At 54.4% G+C, this 22,226-nt stretch overlaps 1 protein-coding gene across 4 annotated transcripts in view; it reads right to left on the bottom strand.

Annotated features, from left to right (window-relative positions):
* Window positions 1-607: 607 nt before the first annotated feature.
* Window positions 608-22,226, bottom strand: part of SLC43A2 (solute carrier family 43 member 2) — a 43,184-nt gene continuing 21,565 nt past the window's right edge. For all 4 annotated transcript variants that reach the window (XM_043478390.1, XM_043478391.1, XM_043478389.1 and 1 more), the window contains 9 exons: window positions 18,540-18,632; window positions 16,955-17,088; window positions 16,669-16,871; window positions 16,127-16,273; window positions 13,225-13,363; window positions 11,460-11,589; window positions 8,523-8,596; window positions 7,188-7,311; window positions 608-6,503 (listed from right to left, as the gene is read on the bottom strand). In XM_043478390.1, the coding sequence (XP_043334325.1) occupies window positions 6,342-6,503; window positions 7,188-7,311; window positions 8,523-8,596; window positions 11,460-11,589; window positions 13,225-13,363; window positions 16,127-16,273; window positions 16,669-16,871; window positions 16,955-17,088; window positions 18,540-18,632 (1,206 nt within the window). In that variant the 3' untranslated portion in view covers window positions 608-6,341. The remainder of the gene's footprint in view (window positions 6,504-7,187; window positions 7,312-8,522; window positions 8,597-11,459; window positions 11,590-13,224; window positions 13,364-16,126; window positions 16,274-16,668; window positions 16,872-16,954; window positions 17,089-18,539; window positions 18,633-22,226) is intronic.

Below are 22,226 nucleotides of genomic sequence, written 5' to 3'. Positions count from 1 at the left end.
AATGAAGGTCGCAGAGCAGGGATGTGGCAGAGTGTGGCTTTTGAGCTTGCAGTCCTGATGAGTAGATGCCCTCACGAACCTCCATTTACCATCTCTGCCCTGTGTGCCATGCGGGGGTCCTACCCCATCCCCACCTGGCCCCCGAGGCCACCTACCTCCCTGCCCCGGGCCTCAATACCCTCCACCCTAGAGGGTTGGGAAACAAGCTTCAGACAACCAGACTGTACTCTCGCCTCCCTGGAGGTGAGGGTCTCCCTGGGGCTTCTCTGAGGAAGCCCAGTGGCTCTTCTTTCCTGCTGCCTCTGCCCAGGGCCCAGTTTCGTGGGAAACCCGTAGGAGGAGCAGGTGTGCCCATGACCGCTGTCTCAGGACAAAAGCCGAGGGTCAAGGGTGAGCATCTGCCTTAGAACTGGAATTCCCAGCTGCCTTGGGCTCCCCCCACCACCCGGAGGTCCCCTCCTCGGTCCCTCCCCCAGCTCCGGGGAAGGTGAGTGCAACCTAGAGGAGGGGTGGGGGTCAGGGAGCACATTTCAGACAGGCGACAGGCAAGAGACAAGTGGCAAGCGAATGTGTGACTCGGAGAGAAAGAGACACAGGGGCCAAGGAGGAAGCAGTTCTTGGCCATTCTCGGCAGACATTTATTGAGTGCTTACTGTGTGCCAGGAAGTAAGCCAGGTGCTGGAAACAGCGAAGGGCCAGGAAGAGTCAGGGTCAGCTGCCGAGCTGTCAGTGACAACACATTGACCCCGGTTGACACAGGAACAGATTAACCCTTCAGGCACCACTCTGAGGGCCAGGCTGGGTCCTCGGACAGAGCCTGGACCTTCCCACCCACCAAGAGAGATTCAGCAAGGTGTGACCCTCTCTCTTTTTGTCCAAGGAGAGGTAAGCTCCCACACGCTCCTCTAAATACATTCACACCCAATGTGCCTGGAATTACACCCCAGACTTCGACACACACATGCACACACACGCACACAGAGGCATGCCGAGCGGTTTTACAAGGAGGTGGCGTGAAGGTGTTGTCCACAAGCCGTGCTCTGAGTCACCCACCTCAACATAAAACTGTCAAGAGTGCCTGAACACCCCCATTTAGAGATTATCTTGAGAAGCTTTTTGGCCAAGTCTCTTACCAAAACGTGAAAGACGTCAAAGTGAACAGGGGGACAACTTCTTAAGGCTTTTGCTGAGAGAGGGTGGTCCTGAGAGGGGGAGGGATCAGAAGAAACGGACCTCACTTCCTTTACTTGGCCAAGTCCCAGTCAGAGCTGCCTGAAGTCTGTCCTGTTACGTGGGTGGGGGAGGGGGGGTGGAGGTGCTCCCTGTCCCGTGCTCTCTGCCCCGCTCCAGGGTCAAGTGCCTACTAAGTACCAGGTACAATAACGTGCAACTGCTTGACGTCCATGTCCACTGAATCTCCCGGGGCGGGGTAATGCTTCCATTTTACAGATGAGGAAACTGAGGCTCAAGATTTGTCTATGGTCATGAGATAATAGGCTTGGTGGGGCCTCTAACCTCTGCCCTTCCCTCATCACCTCCTCAGCACAGGGAGACAGAGTCTCACTCTGGGAACGGTTAAGCAGCCAGAAGCCCTGGTTTGGTCTTGGATCTGCTTGGGAGGCTGAGAAAGTCTGACTCCAGGGCTGGAAGTGCTGCCTGCAGAGACCAAGGGCACAGATGGGAGAGGTCTGCCCTGCAGTCGGCCACCCACGTGGAGGACGCTGCATCTCCTTCCAGACATCCTCAGCCCAGGGTTTGGGGTGAGTCAGGGCCTGGGTCGGGGACAGGCTCCCAGAACCGGCCCGCTCACCCTGACCCCACCCCAATCCCAGGGAGCCCCACAGCCTGTGGAAAACCCACCTCCTCACTTTCAGGGTCCTGGGCTCCTAATGCTAACCCCACAGTTAAGACGCCTTCCTGCCCCAGAACTCACGAGAATCCATTGTATTACCCCTCAGAGGGAGGGAAGCTGTGGGTTAAACAGCCCCAGAAGCCTGACTCTGTTGAGAAGACTTCTCAGAGCTCAGAGACCAGAGCCTCTTGCCATGGCGGGCCCACAGCCTGACCCCTCTGGATCACATGCCCCTGGTGCATATCTGTTTAAAGTCACACAGATGGATGTGCAAATGCATTAACCACCGCCCACTCCCCACCCGAGGACCTTCCTGGTGGTCCAGTGGTTAAGACTCCGAGCTTCCAGTGCACGCAGTGTGGGTTCAATCCCTGGTAGGGGAGCTAGGATTCCACATGCTGCATGGCGGGGCCAAAAGATAAAACAAAAACCAACTCCCTTGGAGAAGAAAATGGCAACCCACTTTAGTATTCTTGACTGTGAAATCCCATGGACAGAGGAGCCTGGTGGGCTACGGTCCATGGGGTCGCACAGAGTCGGACACGACTGAGGGACTAAACAACAACATGGATTTGTCAGTTTCTGTTACGTGAGTACTGTAAGAAGCTGAAAAATTCAAAGCATTATCGTGATATAAGAAGAAACAAAACTCCACTGGGCCAACTGAACGTGTGTGCGGTTGTCTGGGACGGTGCTGCACTCCCAACACTGGCCACCTCCCCACCCTCAGCGTGCCTGGGGCCTAGGGCAGAGGGAGGCCCTCGTGCTTCTCAGCCCGGGGCCAGAACAAAGAGGGCTTGAGTTCTTCTCACCAGGCTGACACTGAGTACAAGAGGGAACACGAGATGGAGCAAAACAGAAAGGAACCCACAACCCGCAACCCGCAACCCCACCTGTGGACTTCACAAGGGTGGGAACCTTCCTGACGACAGGCCCAGGCAGCGAGAGCCGCAGGCAGAGGCCAGAGGCTTTGGAGGAAGGCAGCCACAAAGGCTCACCTGGACTCAAGCCCCGGGAGACAGAGAGGAGGGGGCTCCTGGGAACACTCCTGAGGCTGGCCTGACCCGGCTTCTTGTTCCAGTTGAACGCCCTGGACCAGGCACCACTGCCTGCTCCTTCCTTCCCACCAGGAACCTGGAAAACCCGGGGGATGATGGAAGGCCCAGGCCATTGATGACCGCTGCCTTTGACCAGCCCATGGTCCCTTCCGCATCCCAGGGCACTGCTCTCATGGCTGGGTGACCAGAGACTTCCTCCCCCAAGTTACCGTCAGCCTCTAGGGCCAAGATGACTCTACTACGTACAGCTCACCCCACTCTCTCTGAGGAAGCTCTTGGCTCCAAGAAAAGGAGACCTCGCCTGTGTGTGTTTCCCTTCCTCAGGCTGTTTCGTCTTGATCCTAAGGCCTGGCGGCCCCCAGGCTGCCGCTCCGAGTGGACTGTCCTGATCTAGAGGGCCGTGGCTGCTCCAATGATTAGGACCATATTCGAGTGCTGGCTTTCACCATGAGCAAGTTACTCCACCTGTGCAGGCCTCAATTTTCCCAGCTGTAAAATAGGGAGGGGAGTGTATCAACTCTGGGCTTCTTAGCATGCCTCAGTGATGGCAATGGGGAAATATGTAGCCCATCAACCCTGCAGGCAGAGTAAAATGACTGGCAAGTAGTGTGTGGGGGGTGCGCGGCACATGTGGACCCAGACCCTCTGGTACCCTGCCCTCCTTTTCATGTCTCTAAGCCCCAAACACTATTGGCTCCGGACTGTTTTCCACCCTGAACTCTGGTTTCTTAATGCCTGCTTCTTTCCACAACGTGTACACACCCTGCAGGCAGGGGGCCGAGAGAGGCCGAAGCTCCCACTTCGGCTGGGCTGGGGAATGCTGGGCACAACACAGGCTGTGTCCGCATGGCCTCAGCACACTTCCCAGTGGGAAGGGCCCTTACTAATCAGCCTGGCCCCAAACTGCACTCCATTGGTAGGGGGTTTCAAATGTTGGGGGGGGTGGGCACCAGAATCACCAGGTGGGGCTAGTAAAGAATAGACTTTAGTTTCCCTCTAGGTCAGAGGCAAGACCCAGGGGCTATGTTATTAACAAGCACCCCAAAAGCTCCTGCTGCAGGTGGTCATTGGGCCCCACTCTGGGGCGTGGCTGGGATTGTTAAAACCACTCCCCAGCTGCCCACCACACCCCTCTGGAGAGCATAGCCCACCAGCACTGAGCTAACGTGACCTTGTCCAGCATTTCCCAAATCTGACTACAAATCTTTTTTTAAATTATGTATTTGGCTGCACTGGATTCTTAGTTGTGACATGTGGGATCTAGCTCCCTGACCAGGGATTGAACCCAGGTCCCTTGCATTGGGAGTACAGAGTCTTAGCCAGTGGACCACCAGGGAAGTCCCAAACTTTTTTTAAAAATTAAAATAACCTTAACATCTCCCAGAATGAGCATTGTTAGGAATGTTTTGGGAGAAATGTTCATTTTATGCTCTCTCCTTTTTAAAAAAAATTGTTTAAAACAAATACCTGCTTTTGAGTATTTGCGTGGATGAAGCCTAGGGAGATGAGGTGAATTTCAGGGGCTCAACTGTGACCAGCAGCGCAGGTCGGGGCCTGCGTCTGCCCCTTCCTGTCACCGCCCATTCCTCCTGCCACATCCTGCTCCTGCTGTCTTTGAGGCTGCGGCTGGTCTGGGGTCACCCTGCGTCCTGAACCCAGGAGGAATCCCAAGTGTGGCTGAGTGGTGACAAGAAGCCTGAGCAGGGATGACAGGGGGTCAGGATTAGCCTGGCTGGCTAGGATAAGCAGCAGAGGAGGGGGTGGCCACACTTCTAAGGTGTCTGCATAGGCCTGATGTGTTAGGGCTGGAGCAGGGGAGGAAGGTCTTTTCCTGGCCCACTGCCCCCCCAAGACGGCAATCACACCCAGAGAGAGACGGTACCCAGAGTCGGCAGCTGGGGACAACTGGGGCTGGCCAGTGGCAGAAAACTTTGTCCTGCCTTTTCTTTTCAAGCTCAAAACAGGCACATGGAGTCATGAATTGATATGCTAGAAGGGGGCATCCCTTACCAGTAGGGAAATGGATTTATTGCTTTATAAAAAGGAGTCTGATAAAACTTAAAACAAATAACCTAAAAACCCACCCACCCCTCTCAGAACTCCCAGGAAGCCTCAGACACATTTCTGAGCGCAGTCAAGGTGGGTGAGTTGGTAAGCCAGGCCTGCCTGGCAGAGGAAAGGTGGCCTCGCCCACGTTAACAGCTCCAGGGCCCCTGGGAGAGTCTGCCAGCAGGGGGCACTGTGGCCCTGCAGCCTCAGACAGGCTCTGGGCCTTGAGCGGGGCTGGCTCCCGAGCGCTGGGCTTGCTGCGGGCCTGGCCAGCTGGGGGCAGCTCTGGGAGGGTAAGTGCAGACACCCAGAGCCCCACCCTGCCACCACCCCTCCACACATCTCTCATACATAGCACATGCACACACAGCCCACACATCCACACCCCCAGGCCTCTCACAAATTCACCTCCCCACCCAGGCCTGGACCTCCAGGACTGTCAGCTGCAGCCTCCTTCCACCCCCTACAAAAACAGCTGCATGTGTGTGTGTGTGTGTGTGTGTGTGTGTGTGTGTGTGTGTGTGATGCCCAGCTGGTGCCCCCTTAATTCCCTTCAGGTCACAGCCTGGACAGAGGGTGGTGGTGGAGACATGCCCCCACTCAAGCCCTGAGGGAAGAGGGAAAGGACCGCTCCCCGGCCTTGTCCATGGCTCCCACATGACCATCCCGCCCTCCAGACCCTTCCCAGGCTAAGCCGGAGGGGACAGGGGGCGGGGGGGGGGGCGCGCTTCCCCACAGGCCTCGAACAGGAGGACAGGCCATGGACAGGCCACAGGGGGCTGGAATCACAAAGGAGTTAGCACCAACAACAGGAAGCGGGTCCTTCCTTCCTCAGGCAGCTCAGACTGGCCAGGGGAGGAGGTGAGGGGCCAGGCCGGGGGTGGGGGTGGGGGGTGTGCAGACAGTGCAAGCCTTTGTCCTCAGGCAGGCGTGGTCAGTGGACATGCAGCTGAGGGGCAGGAGGTGGGCAGTGGATGGCAGACCCCTCTGCTTTGGCTAGAGGCAGAATCCGGACACACTTCAGGAGAGAGGGTCTGCCAGCCCTGGGGGGTCCTCCTGGCTCCTCCCGCAGGCACCACGGAGCCCCGAGGCTCAAGGGCCCCTCGAGGGTGGTGGAGTGAAGTCCAGAGCCTCCCTGCCTCCAGCAGGAGGAGAAGTGCGTGTCTGGGCCCTCTCCCATCCGTCTGTCCACCGCAGAGCTCCGAGGCAGGACCAGGGCCCTGGGAGGGAGCGTGGACTCCAACACAGTGAAGGACAGGATCCTGGGGTTGGGGGCCGGTGGGCAGGAGTGCGTGGAGGTCCTCTGCAGGGGGGGGGGGACGAGGACTCTGCGAGTCACTGAAGCGAGAGGGCGGGAGCCCATGATCCCGAGACGGCAGGCGCTACACAAAAGCCTCCCGGTTGGATGAGCCGTTGAGCTTGAGGAAAAGCTTGTCATCCTCTCTCTTCTGCTCGAGCTGCCTCTCCAGCTGGCGCCGGTAGCAGATGAGGTAGAGGGGGAGGCAGAAGCCCAGCATGCTCAGCACCAGCAGGCCCACGTTCACCTGGAGAGGCAGGGACGAGAGTGGCCGTCATGAGGGGCAGGGACCACAGCACGTGCGGCTGCCTTCCTTGTGGCGCCAGACCCTTCCTCGCTCTCAGGTTTGGGGTTGAGGCGAAGGTCACAGGAGGGGAGAGGAAAAACAAACGAGGAGTCTCAGGAGGTCCGAGGGCCTGTCATTCCACATTCTCACATCAGGATTCCCCAGTGGTCCACGGGCCACACCAACGTGCTGATCTGAAGGTCCAGGGGTGTGGTGGGATTGGGACAAGCTCACAGCACCCGGTTATGAATCCCAGCCTCTGGCAGGAGGGGTAGGGACAGCAACTTGATTCCATTTACCCCAAAATCAGGTCCAGAAAGGACACTCTTGGGAATTCCCTAGCAGGTCCAGTGGTTAAGACTCGAGCTTCCACTGCAGGAAGTGTGGGTTTGATCCTTGGTTGGGGAACTAAGATCCCATATGCCATACGACATAGCCAAAATAATTTTTTTTAAGAAACAGATAGAAAGGATACTCTTCCTCTCCTGCTCCCCAGTTTATTCACAGGGATCCCTGAACTGACCCTAATCAAAGTTCCAAACTGCCTGTCCTGGGGTTCTGGAACACGCTGTGATGCCTCCCGGCTCCCAGTCAGCAGAGTAGAGTGGATGCCCATAACCCAGCGCCCCCCCTGACCCTTCTTACCCATAGAGGGTCTCCCTGGAGGGGACCCATCATAGCCAGAAACAGGGGCTGCTGCAGGAGAGCGAAGAGGGCGCTGATCAGGGACTGCAGGCCCGTGAGGCTGCCAAACTGTGTGGAAGGGTACCTGACAGGACAGGAGAGAGCCTGTCACCGTGGGGGCCGCTCTCCCGCTTCCCAGATGCTCCTCGGCCTCGGCCTGGCCCCAGCTGCCGGTGCCCCCAGGCTGCAACTTGCGGTGTCAGAGGAGACGTGGGAACAGCTTCAGAGGACAGTCGGGTGTCCATCTTTGGACTGCTTTGTGCTGAGCAGTTCCACGCAGAGAATTTCCCTTTTGGACCAGCATGAAGCCCCTGGGGCCCACGGGTGTCTGGCTGAGCCGAGTGGACAAGCTGGCAGGAGTCTGTGGCTCAGAAAGTAGGCCCAGGGAGCAGGTGGGAGGCTGGGCGGGGCTTGGCTGCACCCTCATCCAGAGGAGCGTTGTATAATCACGGAAACAGTATCACAGCCCTCGGGCCGACTCCCTCAGACTCTGCCAGGGTGGCCTCAACTTCCTCTAGGCCTTGGGGGGCGGGTGGCGCAGGCAGGGGTGGAGCATGCAGACCTGGAATGACCCCCATGGGATGCTCTTGGGAGCCGGGAGAGAGTTTTGGCATAATCTCAGGACATTAGGCATTGTGGCTTAGCAAGGAATGGCTGCAGGAATGAGCCTGTCTTTGGTCAGAGAGAGACAGCGGATGGTGTTTGGGTTCTGGTGTTTGAGCCAAGCCCCAGCCTGAGGAAGAGGAACAACTACGGTTCCTTAGGTGTGTGTGGCCTCTTGGAAAAGGAGGCAGGTTTCATTTTAGCCAAGGCCTGAGAAAACTGCGGGCAGGCCAGCCCTTTGAGGCCCTAGGTGGGCTCTGTTAGGTACACTCTGGGCTCAGTTATTTATGTCGCCGCTGCCACTGAAGGCCATTTGAAGGTCAACATTCAGGTGTACACAGCCAGAACTCAGCCGTGCCCTTCCCGTGAGCAGTCAGCGGCAGCCGCAGGGATCAGCTGAGCAGTAGCCCCTGAGGCCATAACGATACCGAGCTGCACCCTGGCCAGGGGAACTGACTTCGTGTTAAACGCCAAGGCTTGTGGGCACCCAACCGTCTGCCCACTGACCCGCTCCCGCTGAGTATGGCCTTCTCCTGACACACCCAACAGAAACCCTAATATCTAAGGCAAGAGGAGGAATCTCAGGTGGACAAGATGGTCCCCTTCAGGCCCTCAGCCCCACCTGGAACCTCCCTCAGGTCATCCATCCTCTCACCCCCGGCCACCAGGCCACCGGCAGCTCCTAGGACTTACACTGCAGCGTACAAGCCCCCAACGGCCGAGTGGATGAATCCTCGCACGATCGTGTGCAGGATGAAGGAGAGGATCTGTGGTGGGGAGAGCAGAGTGTGAGCAGGAGTCATGGAGGGTCTCCCTTTGTCCCCCTGCCCCAGAGCTCCCAGGGTCCTGAGTGGTGGGAGCACTGGCCCAGGGAGCCAAGTGTCTGAGTCGTGGAGCTGACACCTGGAGTCGGCTTGGCCAGCTCGCCACGGCCAACTCCTGAATGCCAAGAATTCTGAGCCAAGTGTTCAACACAGTCATTACTAACAATTCCACTGCATTAAAGGTACAATTTAATTACAATGGACCCTTGGACAATGTGGGGGATTAGGGGTGCTGACCCTCTATGCATCCATAAATCCACATTAAACTTATAGTCTGCCCTCTATATCCACAGTTTCATGTCCTCGGATTCAGCCACCCATGGACCATGTGGTAGGTATTTACAATTGAAAACAGTCTAAGTACGAGTGGAACCGCACAGTTCAAACTTGTGTTGTTCAAGGATCAACTGTACACTGAAAACAAAGTTCGTGAATACTCAAAGCCCATCACACCTTAATTACTTTATTCTGTTTTACTATTACCTCTAGTCTTAAGGTTTCTTGAGTCTACTGCAGATATTGGGTTGGTTAGGGTTTTCCCCTGAACATCTTAAGGAAAAACTCTAACAAACTTTCTGGCCAATCCAATATATGATGGGCTTCCCAGGTGGCACAGTGGTAAAGAATCCACCTGCCAATGCAGGAGATGCAAGAGACGCGAGTTCGATCCCTGGATCGGGTAGATCCCCTGGAAGACGAAATGGCAACCCATTCCAGTATCTTGCCTGGGAGATTCCATGGACAGAGGAGCGTGGTGGGCTATAGTCCGTTGAGTCTCAGAAGAGTAGGACATGACTTAGCAACCAAGCATGCATAATATACATATGATGGAGTGTTATTGTATGTCTTTCCAACTCCACAGTCAGTGACAATGGACAATGTATTATTTGATACTAGTGATGATGAATACACTTACACCATGGAAATCACCAAACGTGACAAACCAAGGCTCCCGCTACCCCACTCCCATCTAGAGTCTGCTATTAAGTGTATGTATGGACACGGCACTAGGCCGTGTAGGTCACTAGGCCGTAGGAAGCACTCATCATCACTCCCGCCTTTTCGGACCCGAGGGCCGTGCCCTGGTCTCCCAGCCTGGTCCTCCAGGCCCTGTTGGCAGATGGCTGTCCCCTCTCCTCTCACTCTGCTTTCCTAAGGAAAGGCCACTGCTGGCAGGCCGAGCAGGCCCTTGTTAACGATTCCTGAGAGCCACGAGCTGTCTACTTTGCTGCTGGGACCCTTTGTTTGTTCTCCGCACACAGCCTGTCATCAGGCGCAGCAGCCAAGCCCAGTCTCCGGGAATGTGGGCGGCGGAGGCAGTGGGACTGCTCTCTGTGGAGCTGTGAGAGGGCTGCGCCCGAAAACACACACACCCTTTACAGGCTCCCCCTTGCCACCCCAAATGCCTTGCTGCCTTTTCCCAACTTGCCTTTCAGTAAGAACTGGTTGAAACAAAAAGCAGATCACAGTCCTCACTGACCACTGCCCCGTGACTGGACAAGGTGGTCAAGGCAAGGGTCTGCCGGTCTTGCAGAGAGGGCCACCACGGCCAGGAGGCTGGGAAAGCACCAGGGGTGTGACGGCACTCCCATCTGGAACCGGCGTCGGTCTCGGGGGTTTACTCCAGCTGCACGCAGTGCGGGCTCAAACACGAGACAGCACCCGTGGGTGGTGCGCACCTGGGGTGCCCTGAACTGCTACGTGTGGCCACTTGCAGCAAGGAAGGGACTCCTGCTTTCCTCCTGGACTTGGTCCAAGACACCACCTGGACTCGGGTCACACCCATCCGGGAGCAATGCCGTCACTTGTATCCCTTCCTTCAAAGTTCATCAGCTTGAGGACTGGAACTAGAACCCTTCTGTGGATCTGAGGGTGGAGCCAGGCAGGTAACACAATCTACCTTTCTCGAGCTCTCTGCCAAAAGTCAGGTTCCAAAAGCATTGGAAATCTTGTGCAAAGGAATTAAACTTTTGAACCCGGATACCAAGAGCTCATCATCAGAGGCTTTCTCTTGTGGCCGTCCTGAACCAGAAGAGCAAACGCTCCCATCAATGCCACAGACTGGCCAGACCTCTTAGGATGTTAGATCACAGCTGTTTGAGCAAAGGCAAAACAATTAGCTACACAAATATACCACATGACCCCAGAAATGGTAAGATGATGGTATTCATGGTGTGTAAGATGCCCCAAGACCAAGAAGAATGATACACTTTCATAGGGAAGGGTCTACTGTGAAAGGAAATCTCAGTTCCATTTACAGCTTGCTCTTAGAACTGTGATGCTGGAGAAGATTCTGGAGAGTCCCTTGGACTGCAAGGAGATCAAACAAGTCAATCCTAAAGGAAATCAACACTACATATTCATTGGAAGGACTGATGCTGAAGCTGAAGCTCCAATACCTTGGCCACCTGATGCCATGAGCTGACTCATTGGAAAAGACCCTGATGCTGGGAAAGATTGAGGGCAGGAGGAGAAGGGGGCAGCAGAGGAAGAGATGGTTGGATGGTATCACCAACTCAATGGACATGAGTTTAAGCAAACTCTGGGATATGGTGAAGGACAGGGAAGCCTGCGTGCTGCAATCCATGGGGTCACAGAGAGTTGGACATGACTGAGCAACTGAACAACAACTTCACATTGCGCACAGAGCCTAGCAGATAGAAGGCCCTTGATAAACCAGGGTGGGCTGGTTGACTGGTCTGGCTGGTTGGATTAAATGAATGAAAAGTCACTGTTCTCTTTGCTAATGGCTCCCCCATGAGACATCAGGCCCTCTCTCCCTCATCATCTCATCCCCCACACCCACCTGGAGAGGCAGGTTGGGAATGAGGCAGGTCACCCCAAAACCCACGAGCAGCAGGTTGGTGAAGGCGAAGGCCCGCATGGCATTGGTGATCTTCTGGATCTGCCGGTCCCGTTTCTTCTTCTTCTCACCTCTGTGGGGACACAGAGCACGGAACATAGGAGCTGGGGTGGGCTGAGGGGTGGGGGTCCCTGGAGAACAGACTCTCCCAGGACGTCAGGCCTGGGGAGTCACAGCTTTCGGACAATGTAAGACCTAGACACCACCGCCAAGCAAGTGCTAGCTGGGGACTGTGGGGCTAGACCATCATGAGGAACACTCCCCACAGCGACCCTCTGGACTGAGCGCGGAGTGTGAACCTCAGTGGAGAGGTCAGATATGAGAAGATAGGCATCAGTACCCTGCATTGGAAGGACTGATGTTGAAGCTGAAACTCCAATACTTTGGCCACCTGATGCGAAGAGCTGACTCATTTGAAAAGACCCTGATGCTAGGAAAGATTGAAGGTGGGAGAAGGGGACAACAGAGGATGAGATGGTTGGATGGCATCACCGACTCAATGGACATGAGTTTGGGTAAACTCTGGGAGCTGGTGATGGACAGACAGGCCTGGTGTGCTGCAGTCCTGGTTGCTGCATGTCCAAAGAGTTGGACATGACTGAGTGACTGAACTGAACTGAACCCTGCACTATTTCAGTGAAGACTGAGGTCAGATCCCCAGTGATGGGGAGGGAGGAGGAGGTGGCGCCCAGGTCAGGATGTGGAAAAGCCTCCTTCACTGTTGGCTCCAGCTTCACCCAAATCCTGCAGGGAGCTGATGCTAAGCCAGAGAATAAGCCAAATAAGGGAGCAAGTGGGGTTCCCCTTGGGGGGCAGGAAGGAGTGAAGAAGAAACGAGCATGCGGCAGATGGAACTGGAATGGGCACCAACCACCTTCTGGCTATAGGACCTGACCTAGATAACAGAGCATCTCTGTAATTATCTCCCTGTGAATTCACTACTACTGATTCCAGTCTCACCACCCACACAGATGCCTGACATCCAAGGGCTCAGAGATGTGCAGGGAGGCCCAGACCCACCACTTTCTCCCTGTGTGACCTCAGGCAAGCCACTCCAATGCCTAGGTTCAGTTCCCTCATCTGTAAAATGGGTATAACTCATCAAGGTGTTGGGAGGCTTCCCTGAGAGATTGTGCATTAAGTGCTTGGCACAAGGCCTGATACAATCAAGAGCAGCTTATTATATTAAGGTGGAGTCAGAGAAGGCAGCATTTAACTCATCCTCTGATCTTACAGCCCAACCCTTCTATAAAGAAAGGGCTCCAGTTCCTCGTTTAATTCTCACAGTCATGAACAAAGCTATTAACACGTCTTAAGGTTATAGCTGTTTACGACTCACGCCCAGTGAAACAGGCCTTGCAGGCAAACGGACCGCTCTAAGGCTCTCTGCCCTTGTGCTAATTGTGCTGAGGATCTGAGTGTGGTCCTAAAGGCAGGTGTTTGATAGTTACCAGTCTGGTTTCTCTCCTCTCTTCTAGCTTGGCGCTTCCCAAACTTCTATATACAAAAGACTTTTCCAGATAGAAGCGACAGACCAGTACATCGTGTGATGAGCTGAGCAAGGGCCAAGAGTGGCTTTGAGCACGGCCCCTTCTCGCCTCTCCTCCTGACTTTATAACCCAACGCCCCACCCACCCTGGAGCCACCTAACACCCGCCCGGTGGGCTGCTCCCTCTGGGGACGCGGGGCATGGGATCGGCCTACGCACTGGTTGGTGTCTTTCTCCTCGGGCTCCTCAGAGGCATCCTCACACTCCTTCAGCCTCCAGTCCATGATGTAGCCAATGACGGGGGCGGTGAGCAGGCACAGAAGCTGGAGCACCCCGAAGATGGAGGTGTAGAGGCTCACTGAGGAGACAGAAGGGCCGGGTCACAGAGTGGAGTGGGGGGCCTGCCTGCTGAGGCCTGGCGAGGGGGCTGGGCAGAGTCTGTGACTCCACAAGCCCTTCTGGGTTTTTTTTCCCCCAGAACCGCCCCCCCCGACCCCATCCCTGTCACCATGAGTCATGATGGGAGACAACCTCTGAAATCAAAGTCTGAGAAAGGGGCAGGACACCCTATTCTTCCCTCCGAATCCCTCGGCTATTTCCAAGAAACAGCTACCAAAGTCCAGTATGTCACAATGACCTTCCCCAGAAGCTCCAGGAGGTCTCTATGACTCTGGGAACCACAAGATTACCGAGATCCAGGACAGAGCGAGGCTTCGTGTGTTACCGGCCGGCCGTGTCCTGCCCCTCAACACACCGAGAAGGCCCCACTCACAGGGGCCCTGACGTAAGGGCTCCGGTCATCAGAGAGCCTTAAAATTATGATGAGATTTCTCAAACAGAAGCTGAAGGCTGGCTGAGGGGGGATGTGCGGAGCTCAGGGGGGCGTCTGGAGTTCAAGGACAGGTGCGTCTCAGTGGGGAAAGCTCTGGCCAGGAGCGGACGGCCTGTGTTCCCTGATGACCCCCTCCCCCCGGCCTCCACGGGCTTACCAGTAGCCATCACTGCACCGAGAAAGCAAAAGTGACAAAGCAGAGAGGAGTGAGGTTAGCAGCAGAAATGTCAAAGGTTGTCACAGAGAGAGGGCTGTGGAGGCAGCGAGCTCCGGGCCCAGCACCCACACCACTTCCCACGGAGCCCTGACTCTCAGAGTGCCCTGCATGGGTGTCTGCTGACGGTTTCCTGCCTGCTGGGGCCTCGGTCATGTGCGGCTGGGGCTTCGTCACAGATGGGCTGTGAATCAGGCCTGTGGCACTTGTGGGGGGACCATGATGGGGAAGTGGCGGGGGTGTAGAAGATCCAGCAGCACGAGGGCTGAGAATCCACCCCACACCCAGCCTGAGCGTCTGACCAGCCAGGGCTGCCAGCCCCCTGATCCTGACGTCCAGATGTCCGTGTGTGCGTGTGGGTGTATGTGTGTGAGCTCTCAGGCACAAGTGCTCAGAGAAGCAGGATGGGGAAAACCAATGCCCTGTCAGCTGTGGACTGAAATTCCTGGCCCAACTTCCTCTACTTCTTGAAACTGACTTTTGAAAGAGGGAAACAGAAGGAAAAAAAAAAAATGCCTCTTGGGCAGCAAAAGATTTCTCAGAGAAAGCAAAAGAGAAGGCCATGACTCAGCAGCAGCAGGGAGATTTGCCTTCCAAGGGCCAGTAAGAGCCTTTTCTCTATACTCATCTCTGCCTGTCTGGGCCTCAGGGTTTGTAATAAAGGGCCTTTAGGCAGTCTAGATCAGCTCTCCTCAAAGTACGGTGGACAGATTTTAATGAATGTTACATAATAAAACGGTTCCAGCAGTTGAAATTTAGGGGAATATCATTGAATGAAATGAAGCCAAACAGGGTATTTTTCCTTCCCCCCATCTTCGTGTTTGCTATGAATTTCTGCAAGGGCACATAATAGGGATTTTCCATGTTGCTTCATGTCCGAACACCCATTTTCAGAATAGAACCTGCATTGTCTGTGTCCCTTAGTCTCCTTCCCCTTTTGTTACAGCTGAGTTTCTTATCCTTTTTAGAAACATACAGGACTTCCCTGGTGGTCCAGTGGTAATGAATCCATCTGCCAACACAGGGCAAAAGGGTTTGAACCCTGGCCAGGGAAGATCCCACATGCCACAGGGCAATGAAGTCCACGTGCCACAACCATTGAGTCTGCGCTCTAGAGGCCGTGCTCCACAGCAATAGAAACCTCCACAGTGAGAAGCCCCTGCACTGCAAGGAAGAGCAGCTACCGCTTGCCGCAACTAGAGAAAATCCCCATCCGGCAATGAAGACCTAGTGCAGCCAAAAGTAAATTTAAAAAGAAAACAACAACAAAAACCCTTGCATTGCCTGGAGTATCTTTCCATGAAGAAAAACAATTAAGCCAACTCCAAAAGTTGCACACCAATGAGACTGCCAATAAAAAGGATTTACCCAATGTGTTTATCCTGCTTTCGGATGACTAAAGCTGACTCAGCTCAGGCCCTGAGGAAGTGCCGACTTTCTTTGCAGAATCAAAACCTCTAATCAGCTTGTGTGTTCTTTTGGAAAAGTGGGCAGGTGGGTTATCAGTTGTATTTACCAGAAGTAACAAGCCTGGACCGGATTACATAAGAGGAAGGCTCCACCTGGCCTCGCTTCCCAGTTCAGGACATAGATCCCGGGAGACCCCGTGTCCAGCCGCAGCGGCCCGGCCCCCACCCCGGTCCCCAGCCTCTCCACGCGCTGCCCCTGTGGTTTCCCGGAGGATTCTTGGCATTGGGTTTGACGGATTGTCTTTCAACAGGCTCTCAGGTGGAGTACCGTGTTCTGTGCAGTGTCTTCTCTTATAAACACACACGTCAACCGTCCCCCTCAGGCAACGAAAAACACACCCCACACCCCAAACACACATAGTTATTTCAGTCCTCTCCTCCCTCCTAAACCGGGAAACTCTGGCGGGGACGTGAAAGAACAGTTGGGCCCGGCTGTGATGAAACGGCTCTGACGCACCATCAGGCCCTTGGATTCTGCCATTTCACTGCCCCGCTGGCCCAGCCGAGCCCCACACCCTCCGGCTGGCCAGGCGGTGGACTTGACCTCAGGCGGGCAGAAGCGACCACCGCGCGTGGGCTGTGCCCCAGGGCTCAGGGGCCACCTACCTACGGCCTGGTCGCCGCTGACCAGGAACTGCAGGATGTTGTTCATGGCGCCCATGTAGAAGATGAGACGCAGCTGCGTGACACACATGGTGACCAGGCTGAGCAGCAGGATGGGGCTGAACACGCTGTGCATGAAGGAGGGGGCCGCTGCGGGGAGAACCGGGGGTCAGGGAGAAGCGGGCGGTACCCCCAGGGCCCACGGCCCACCTACCACCCAGGGCACGCGTGGGGCCGGGAGGCCCCCGTCACCCCCCACCAGATGAGGCAGACGGCTGGGTGCAGGAGTGGGGTCACCCAGCTGTACGAAACACGCTGGGTGAATCCCTCACCTTCTCTGAGCTTCGTCTATAAGGCAGGATGGATGGTGCTGCCTGCCCTTGTGGGATGACGTGGGGATGAAGGGAGGCGGTACCCAGAGAGCCCTCAGGGGGTGCTGGACCCCATCGGGGGCCCCATCTGGACTGGACGCCCCCTCCTTGTCACTAGGCTGTTGATGGCTCAAGGCAGGCTTGGGAGGTGAGGGGCCACGTGCGGGTGGGTACCTGTGGCATCGGGCTGGCACTTGACCTCCAGGTCGACGGTGGACAGGCACAGCTTGTGGCCCTCCTGCAGGGCCGCCTGCTCCTTGGCACTCCGCATGGAGCTGCCCACGCTGAGGCGGCGTCCCACCGTGGTCACCTGCTTGTAGAACTGCTTCCCTGTGATCTTGTGGTCGAAGCCCAGCCAGCTGAACTTGATCTTCACCCTGGAGGCCACGGGAGAGTGTCTGTCATGCTGCCCAGGCCCCTGGCCGGCGTGGGAGTGGGGGCAGACTGCAGGTCCACTTACGTGTAGTCCATGTCCTCTGGCCCTGGGAAGGGCTCCAGGGGCCAATTAAAGAAGCAGTTGAGGAAAACCAGCCCAGAGCAGCCAGCCCAGACCACGAGGATGACAATGAAGGAGGCGCCAAAGTCATAGATGACCTGAGAGGCACAAAGGGGCAGGGGTCGCAGTCAGGGTGGGGCAGTTAGCAGAGAAAAGCTGGAGTGGGCAGGGGGCACCCGGCAGTCCCGGTCTCCCTGTGCTGAGCTTCAAGGGGTGGACACGGCCCGTCAGCCTGGATGTTTGCTTACCAGGCACCTGCATTTTAATTCTCTCCGCTCGCCCTGGACCACATGCCTGCAGTTTGGACCAAACGTCACCTCCTTGGAGAGGCCTCCCCCAACCACCCATCACTGTCACAGTGAACAGTCCTGGCTGAGATTTTTTTTTTTTTTTTTCTGGCTGAGATTTTTGACTTATGATTCATTTCCTCATCCATTATCAGTCCAGCTCCCTGGAGATAGGAATCTCTAGATTTGTCCACTGATGTTTCTCTAACACCTTGAAGTGTATACCCGGTAGGTGCCAAAAAAATACTCGGGGAATGAACAGTTCAACGGTTCACTTTGCTCTTCTGTGAAATGGGTCTGACACTGGCATGTACCCTCCTGGTATTGAGGTGCGGTTCAGTGGATGTGACCCCAGTAGAGGGCCCAGTACAGGGCATGGTAGGTGGGAAGCCTGCCAGACTGTTATTGTAATTTTTGCCATTTATTTCCAGCCCAAGGGTCCCCAGGGCAGTGGCAGACAGCTGCCCAGCTCCCCAGGGAAGGGACCAGCAGTCAGACACTGAGATGAGGAAGAGCAGGAACCTGAGGGCTCCTCTGCCCTCAGGAACGTGAGGATCCCTAACATCCAGGGACAGTGGCCCCAGCCTCTCCGGACACCTCAATGCCCAAGTGGCCGGCCCATGTCTCTGACTCCTCCTCCTGCTCTGCAGCCTCTTCCCCTTGGACCTCAGGAAAGGGAATTTATTGGAGCCGGGGCCACCGCAGAGAAAAGCTGGTTCTGAAGCCCGTTCAGGAACAACAGGATTTAGAGCAGGAACCAGGACTGATGAGCAGTGAGGTGTTTGCTCCATCCTGACCCCGTGTGACTTCCATGGGCTCAGAATCCTGCCTGGGAGGGAAACAGCTGAACCAACTTGGCTTCGAACAGCGCTCTGGCAGTGGGGAGCAACAGCCCAATGACAACAGACCTGGGGGGGTGGGGGGGGACTGGAGCTGGATTCAGGACGGGGGACACTCTCTCAGCCCCTTTCTTCCCCCCGAGCCCTGAAATGCAAAGGCAGCCTGCAGTCACACCTTGCAGAGATATGCTTGACTTTACCATCCCCACTCTCACGCCTCCACCCCCACCCCACCCCGCCCCACTCCACCCCACCCCTGGCCCAGCAGGTCTTTTTTCTTACTCCCAGAGGTGCCCAGGTGCATCCTCCCAGATGTGGGTGGGGGGAAGGGAGGGCCCCAGCGCCCACAGTGACTTCCCTCTTCAGGGAGGGCAGAAGAGTCTCGGGAGAGGCCTCTGCTCAGATGCCAGCACACACCCTCACCTTGACTCCTGGGAAGGTGACCGCCGAGGAGGCATAGGATCCAATCATCAGGGCAATAAATGTGGACCGAAGGTCACCAAACATGTTGGGCAGCTGAAAGACAAGAAGCAAGGGAAACTTCTGCTGAAAGACGGACAGACAGGATGAAGGAGGAAGGGAAGAGAGCATGACGGCATCCTCGGGCACCTCGTCTTATCTGCTCTCCTCCCTGCGTAATTCACGAGGCATCAGTCCAGGGATAATCACTGCTAATTGCACATTTTTTCTTCCAGGACTGTGGATGATTAAGGAAGAAGGGGAGAGTAATACAGAACTCAGACTCTGCACGTGCAGACAGGACTTCCTGGCTGGCAAGCGACCCTCCTCTCTGCTCTGGCACAGGCTAGGGCCTTTGGTCTCTGCAGGGTTATAAGGAGATGCCAGCAAGTGAGGCAACCTTCAAAGGGAGCAAGTCTGTTAAAAATAAGAATCTATTTGAGGATGAAAGAATCATTTTATAAATAAAAATATCAGTGTCCCAGAACGACCAGATGTCAGCAAAAGCTGCTTTTGATTTTGAGAAGAGTAGGTCTCTGGAAGGTGCCAATCAGAATTCTACAGTCTCTGGTGTGGATGAGGAGGCTGGTCTGGGAGTCCTGTTTCTCAATTTCTAGGTTCAAGGAGGGCTTTCTCTTCCCACCTGGAAAGATCAGTGGCAAGAAAAGCTCAGGCTTTCTTCCCTGTGAGGCCACTGCTCCCATCTCACAGGAGCTTGTCCTGGGCCCATTCGACATGACTACAAAGCTAAAACCCTCAGTGGGTTCCATACAAATTCAGGCATGGTAAACTATGACCACGAGGTCACGGATTCAGACAGGCATGGGGCGAAGCGCATCCTCCCCTAACTGCAGCCTGCCATGCTCTCGCTAACCTCGGGGGAGCTCGCACCACGTGCTCTGAGCTTCCATCCACACCCACACGGTCCCTGGCACCGAGACTCACTCTCTGGATCTGCCAACCTGTTTTATTGAACTCAGGCTGTTTATACGGACCTAAACTACACCCCCCTCCCCCAAGATGTCTGGAATCATACTGGGGTTTTATCAAACATGGACCACGTGATGGCTGCCTGCAAGTTAATCCGTTTGCTGAACACAGGCAGCGTGAATGTATTTACCTACCTGCCCCTCATCACTTCTGCCTGTTTTGACCACAATTAAAAATGAAAAAGGGACATCATCCAAGTGAAAAATGTTTGCACTTCAAAGGACACCATCAAGTAAATGAAAAGATGATGAGACGAAGAGAGAAAATTTTTATGAATCATGTATTGGATAGGGCACCCATATCTGCAATATATAAATAACTCTGACAACTCAGTAATAAAAACATAATCATTTTTAAAATGGGCAAACAGACATTTCTGAATAGATGTTTCTCCAAAGAAGATATACAAATAGCCAATAACCGTTATGAAAAGATACTCAGTATCATTAATCATAGGGAAATGCAAATCAAACCACAATGAGATGCTGCTTCATACCCCCTGTGCATGCTAAGTGGCTAAAATAACAATTTTTTAAAAAAGAAAACAACAAATGCTGGTGCTGATACAGAGTAATTGGAACCCTCCTACACTACTGGTGAGAATGAAAAATGGTGCAGTCACTTTGCAAAAGAGTCTGGCAGCTCCTCATTTAAACACAAAGCTACCATATGACCCAGACATTTCACTCCTAGGAATAAAAACATATGTTCACACAAAAACATGTATGTACATGACTGTTTACAGCAGCATTCTTTATAATATACAAAAAGTGGAGACAACCTTCATGCCCATCAAAGGATGACTGGGTGTGCAAACTGTGGTATATCCACACAATGGAATATTACACAGCCACAGAAAGGAATGAAGAACTGATACATGTTACAACATGAATAAACTTTGCAAAATTATGCTGAGTGAAAGACATCAGTCACAAAAGACCACATAACTGTACGATTCCATTCATGTGAAATGTCCAGAACAGGCAAATCCCTAGAGACAGAGACTAGACAAGGGGTTGTCTAGGGCTGGGATAGAAGAAGCTGGGAGGGACAGGGAGGAAATGCTCATGGTCCAGAATTGTGATTGGCGTGATATGGTTAATTCTGGTGATGACTTGGTAACTCTATAAATACACTAAAAACCATTGAATTATATAGTTTAGGTGCATTGTATGGTATGTGGATTATGTCTGAGCGTCATTATTAAAGAAAAAAAAACATGAATAAGAGACTTGAGATGTTTTGAGATCCCAGGATTAAAAAGGAGCATGAATAAATCCATAGTGTGCGGCCAACAAAGCCATCTTGTGGGATGAGGCCAGGGTGCCTCTCCAGCTTCGCCACACACAAGGAGCTCTTCTTCCAGCCCCCTCTGCCCACTCAGGCTTCTCAGAGAGGGTCGGAGGGAGACAAGGAGCATACGGAAACTTCCCCAGCAGGAGACAGAGGAAAGGTGACCTGCTCATGGGCACCCAAGCACACCCAGGTGAGCATGAAAGCTGCCCAATTTCACCCTTTGCACACCTGCCTCCCAGGTATGCTGTGGTTCAGAGGACACCCCTTGGATCCTGGGCTCACGTGTTTGGGCTGCACCTCACTGGCTATTCCACCAAGGCAGCTTCAGGCATCTCCAGGCCCGTATCTGCCCCAAGGAGAATCCAAAGATTAGTTTCGCTTGTGTGGAAGAAGGAAACTGTTCCAGCCTGGAATGCAGGTGAAGAAAGAAGGGATCAAAGATGGCTTAGAGGGATTTCCCTGTCAGCCCCGTGGTTAAGACTCTGTGCTTTCAGCGCAGGGGGCATGGGTTCGATCCCTGATCGGGGAATTAGGATCCCACAGGTAGGGAAGTATGGCCAAAGAAACAAAGCACAAAACAGGAGCAGCAGCAACAAAGAGGGCTGAGAACCCGATCAGAAAAGCAGATGGGGGACAACAGCCACTCCGCAGTCAGGCCAGGAAACGCTTCCGTCATGGTAGTCACCTTTGGGTGCAAAGCGCGTTCCAACTTTTTGACAGGGCGAGGGGATACTTCTGAAAAGCAGACAGCTCGCTTACCAGCCCTTTTCCTTCTTCCCGAACCCAAGCTAGAGGCCAACAGAACCACAGAACTTGGGGCTAGTGGGCAACTCTGACCTCATTTCCCGGAGTCTGCTCCCCAGACTGCATCTGGGACAGGCAAGATGGGAATCTGGGAGAGGGTTCTGACCTTCTATCTGACCCTGGATGAGATCCTCACCCTCATGTCTGAACAAGGGCGGTAGCCTCCCGGCTGCCCTCCTGGCTCCTCTGCCTCTCCCTGCCTGGAACATTCTTTACAACACCCTGAAAATCCTCCCCCTCCTTAACATGTTCTTTTGGTAAGCACTGGTATAGATTCCCAGGGCCTCCCAGCTGCCCTCCTGGCTCCTCTGCCTCTCCCTGCCCGGAACATTCTTTACAACACCCTGAAAATCCTCCCCCTCCTTAATATGTTCTTTTGGTAAGCATTCGGTATACATTCTCAGGGTGTACAGAGCCTCAGGGCAAAAGACACTATACAGTCTCCTCAGGAATGTGTACATCTTATACTTTACCTTAGTTATTTTTTGATTAGGAAAGCAATGCATGTTCATTGTAAAATATCTAGAACAAAGTATACATAAAAAATGAAATAAAAATTCC

Source organism: Cervus canadensis, chromosome 1 (genome assembly GCF_019320065.1).
Source record: "Cervus canadensis isolate Bull #8, Minnesota chromosome 1, ASM1932006v1, whole genome shotgun sequence".
Taxonomy (NCBI): Eukaryota; Metazoa; Chordata; class Mammalia; order Artiodactyla; family Cervidae; genus Cervus; species Cervus canadensis.
Note: the sequence above shows the minus strand (reverse complement) of the source record. Positions and strands in the feature narration are given on the sequence as shown.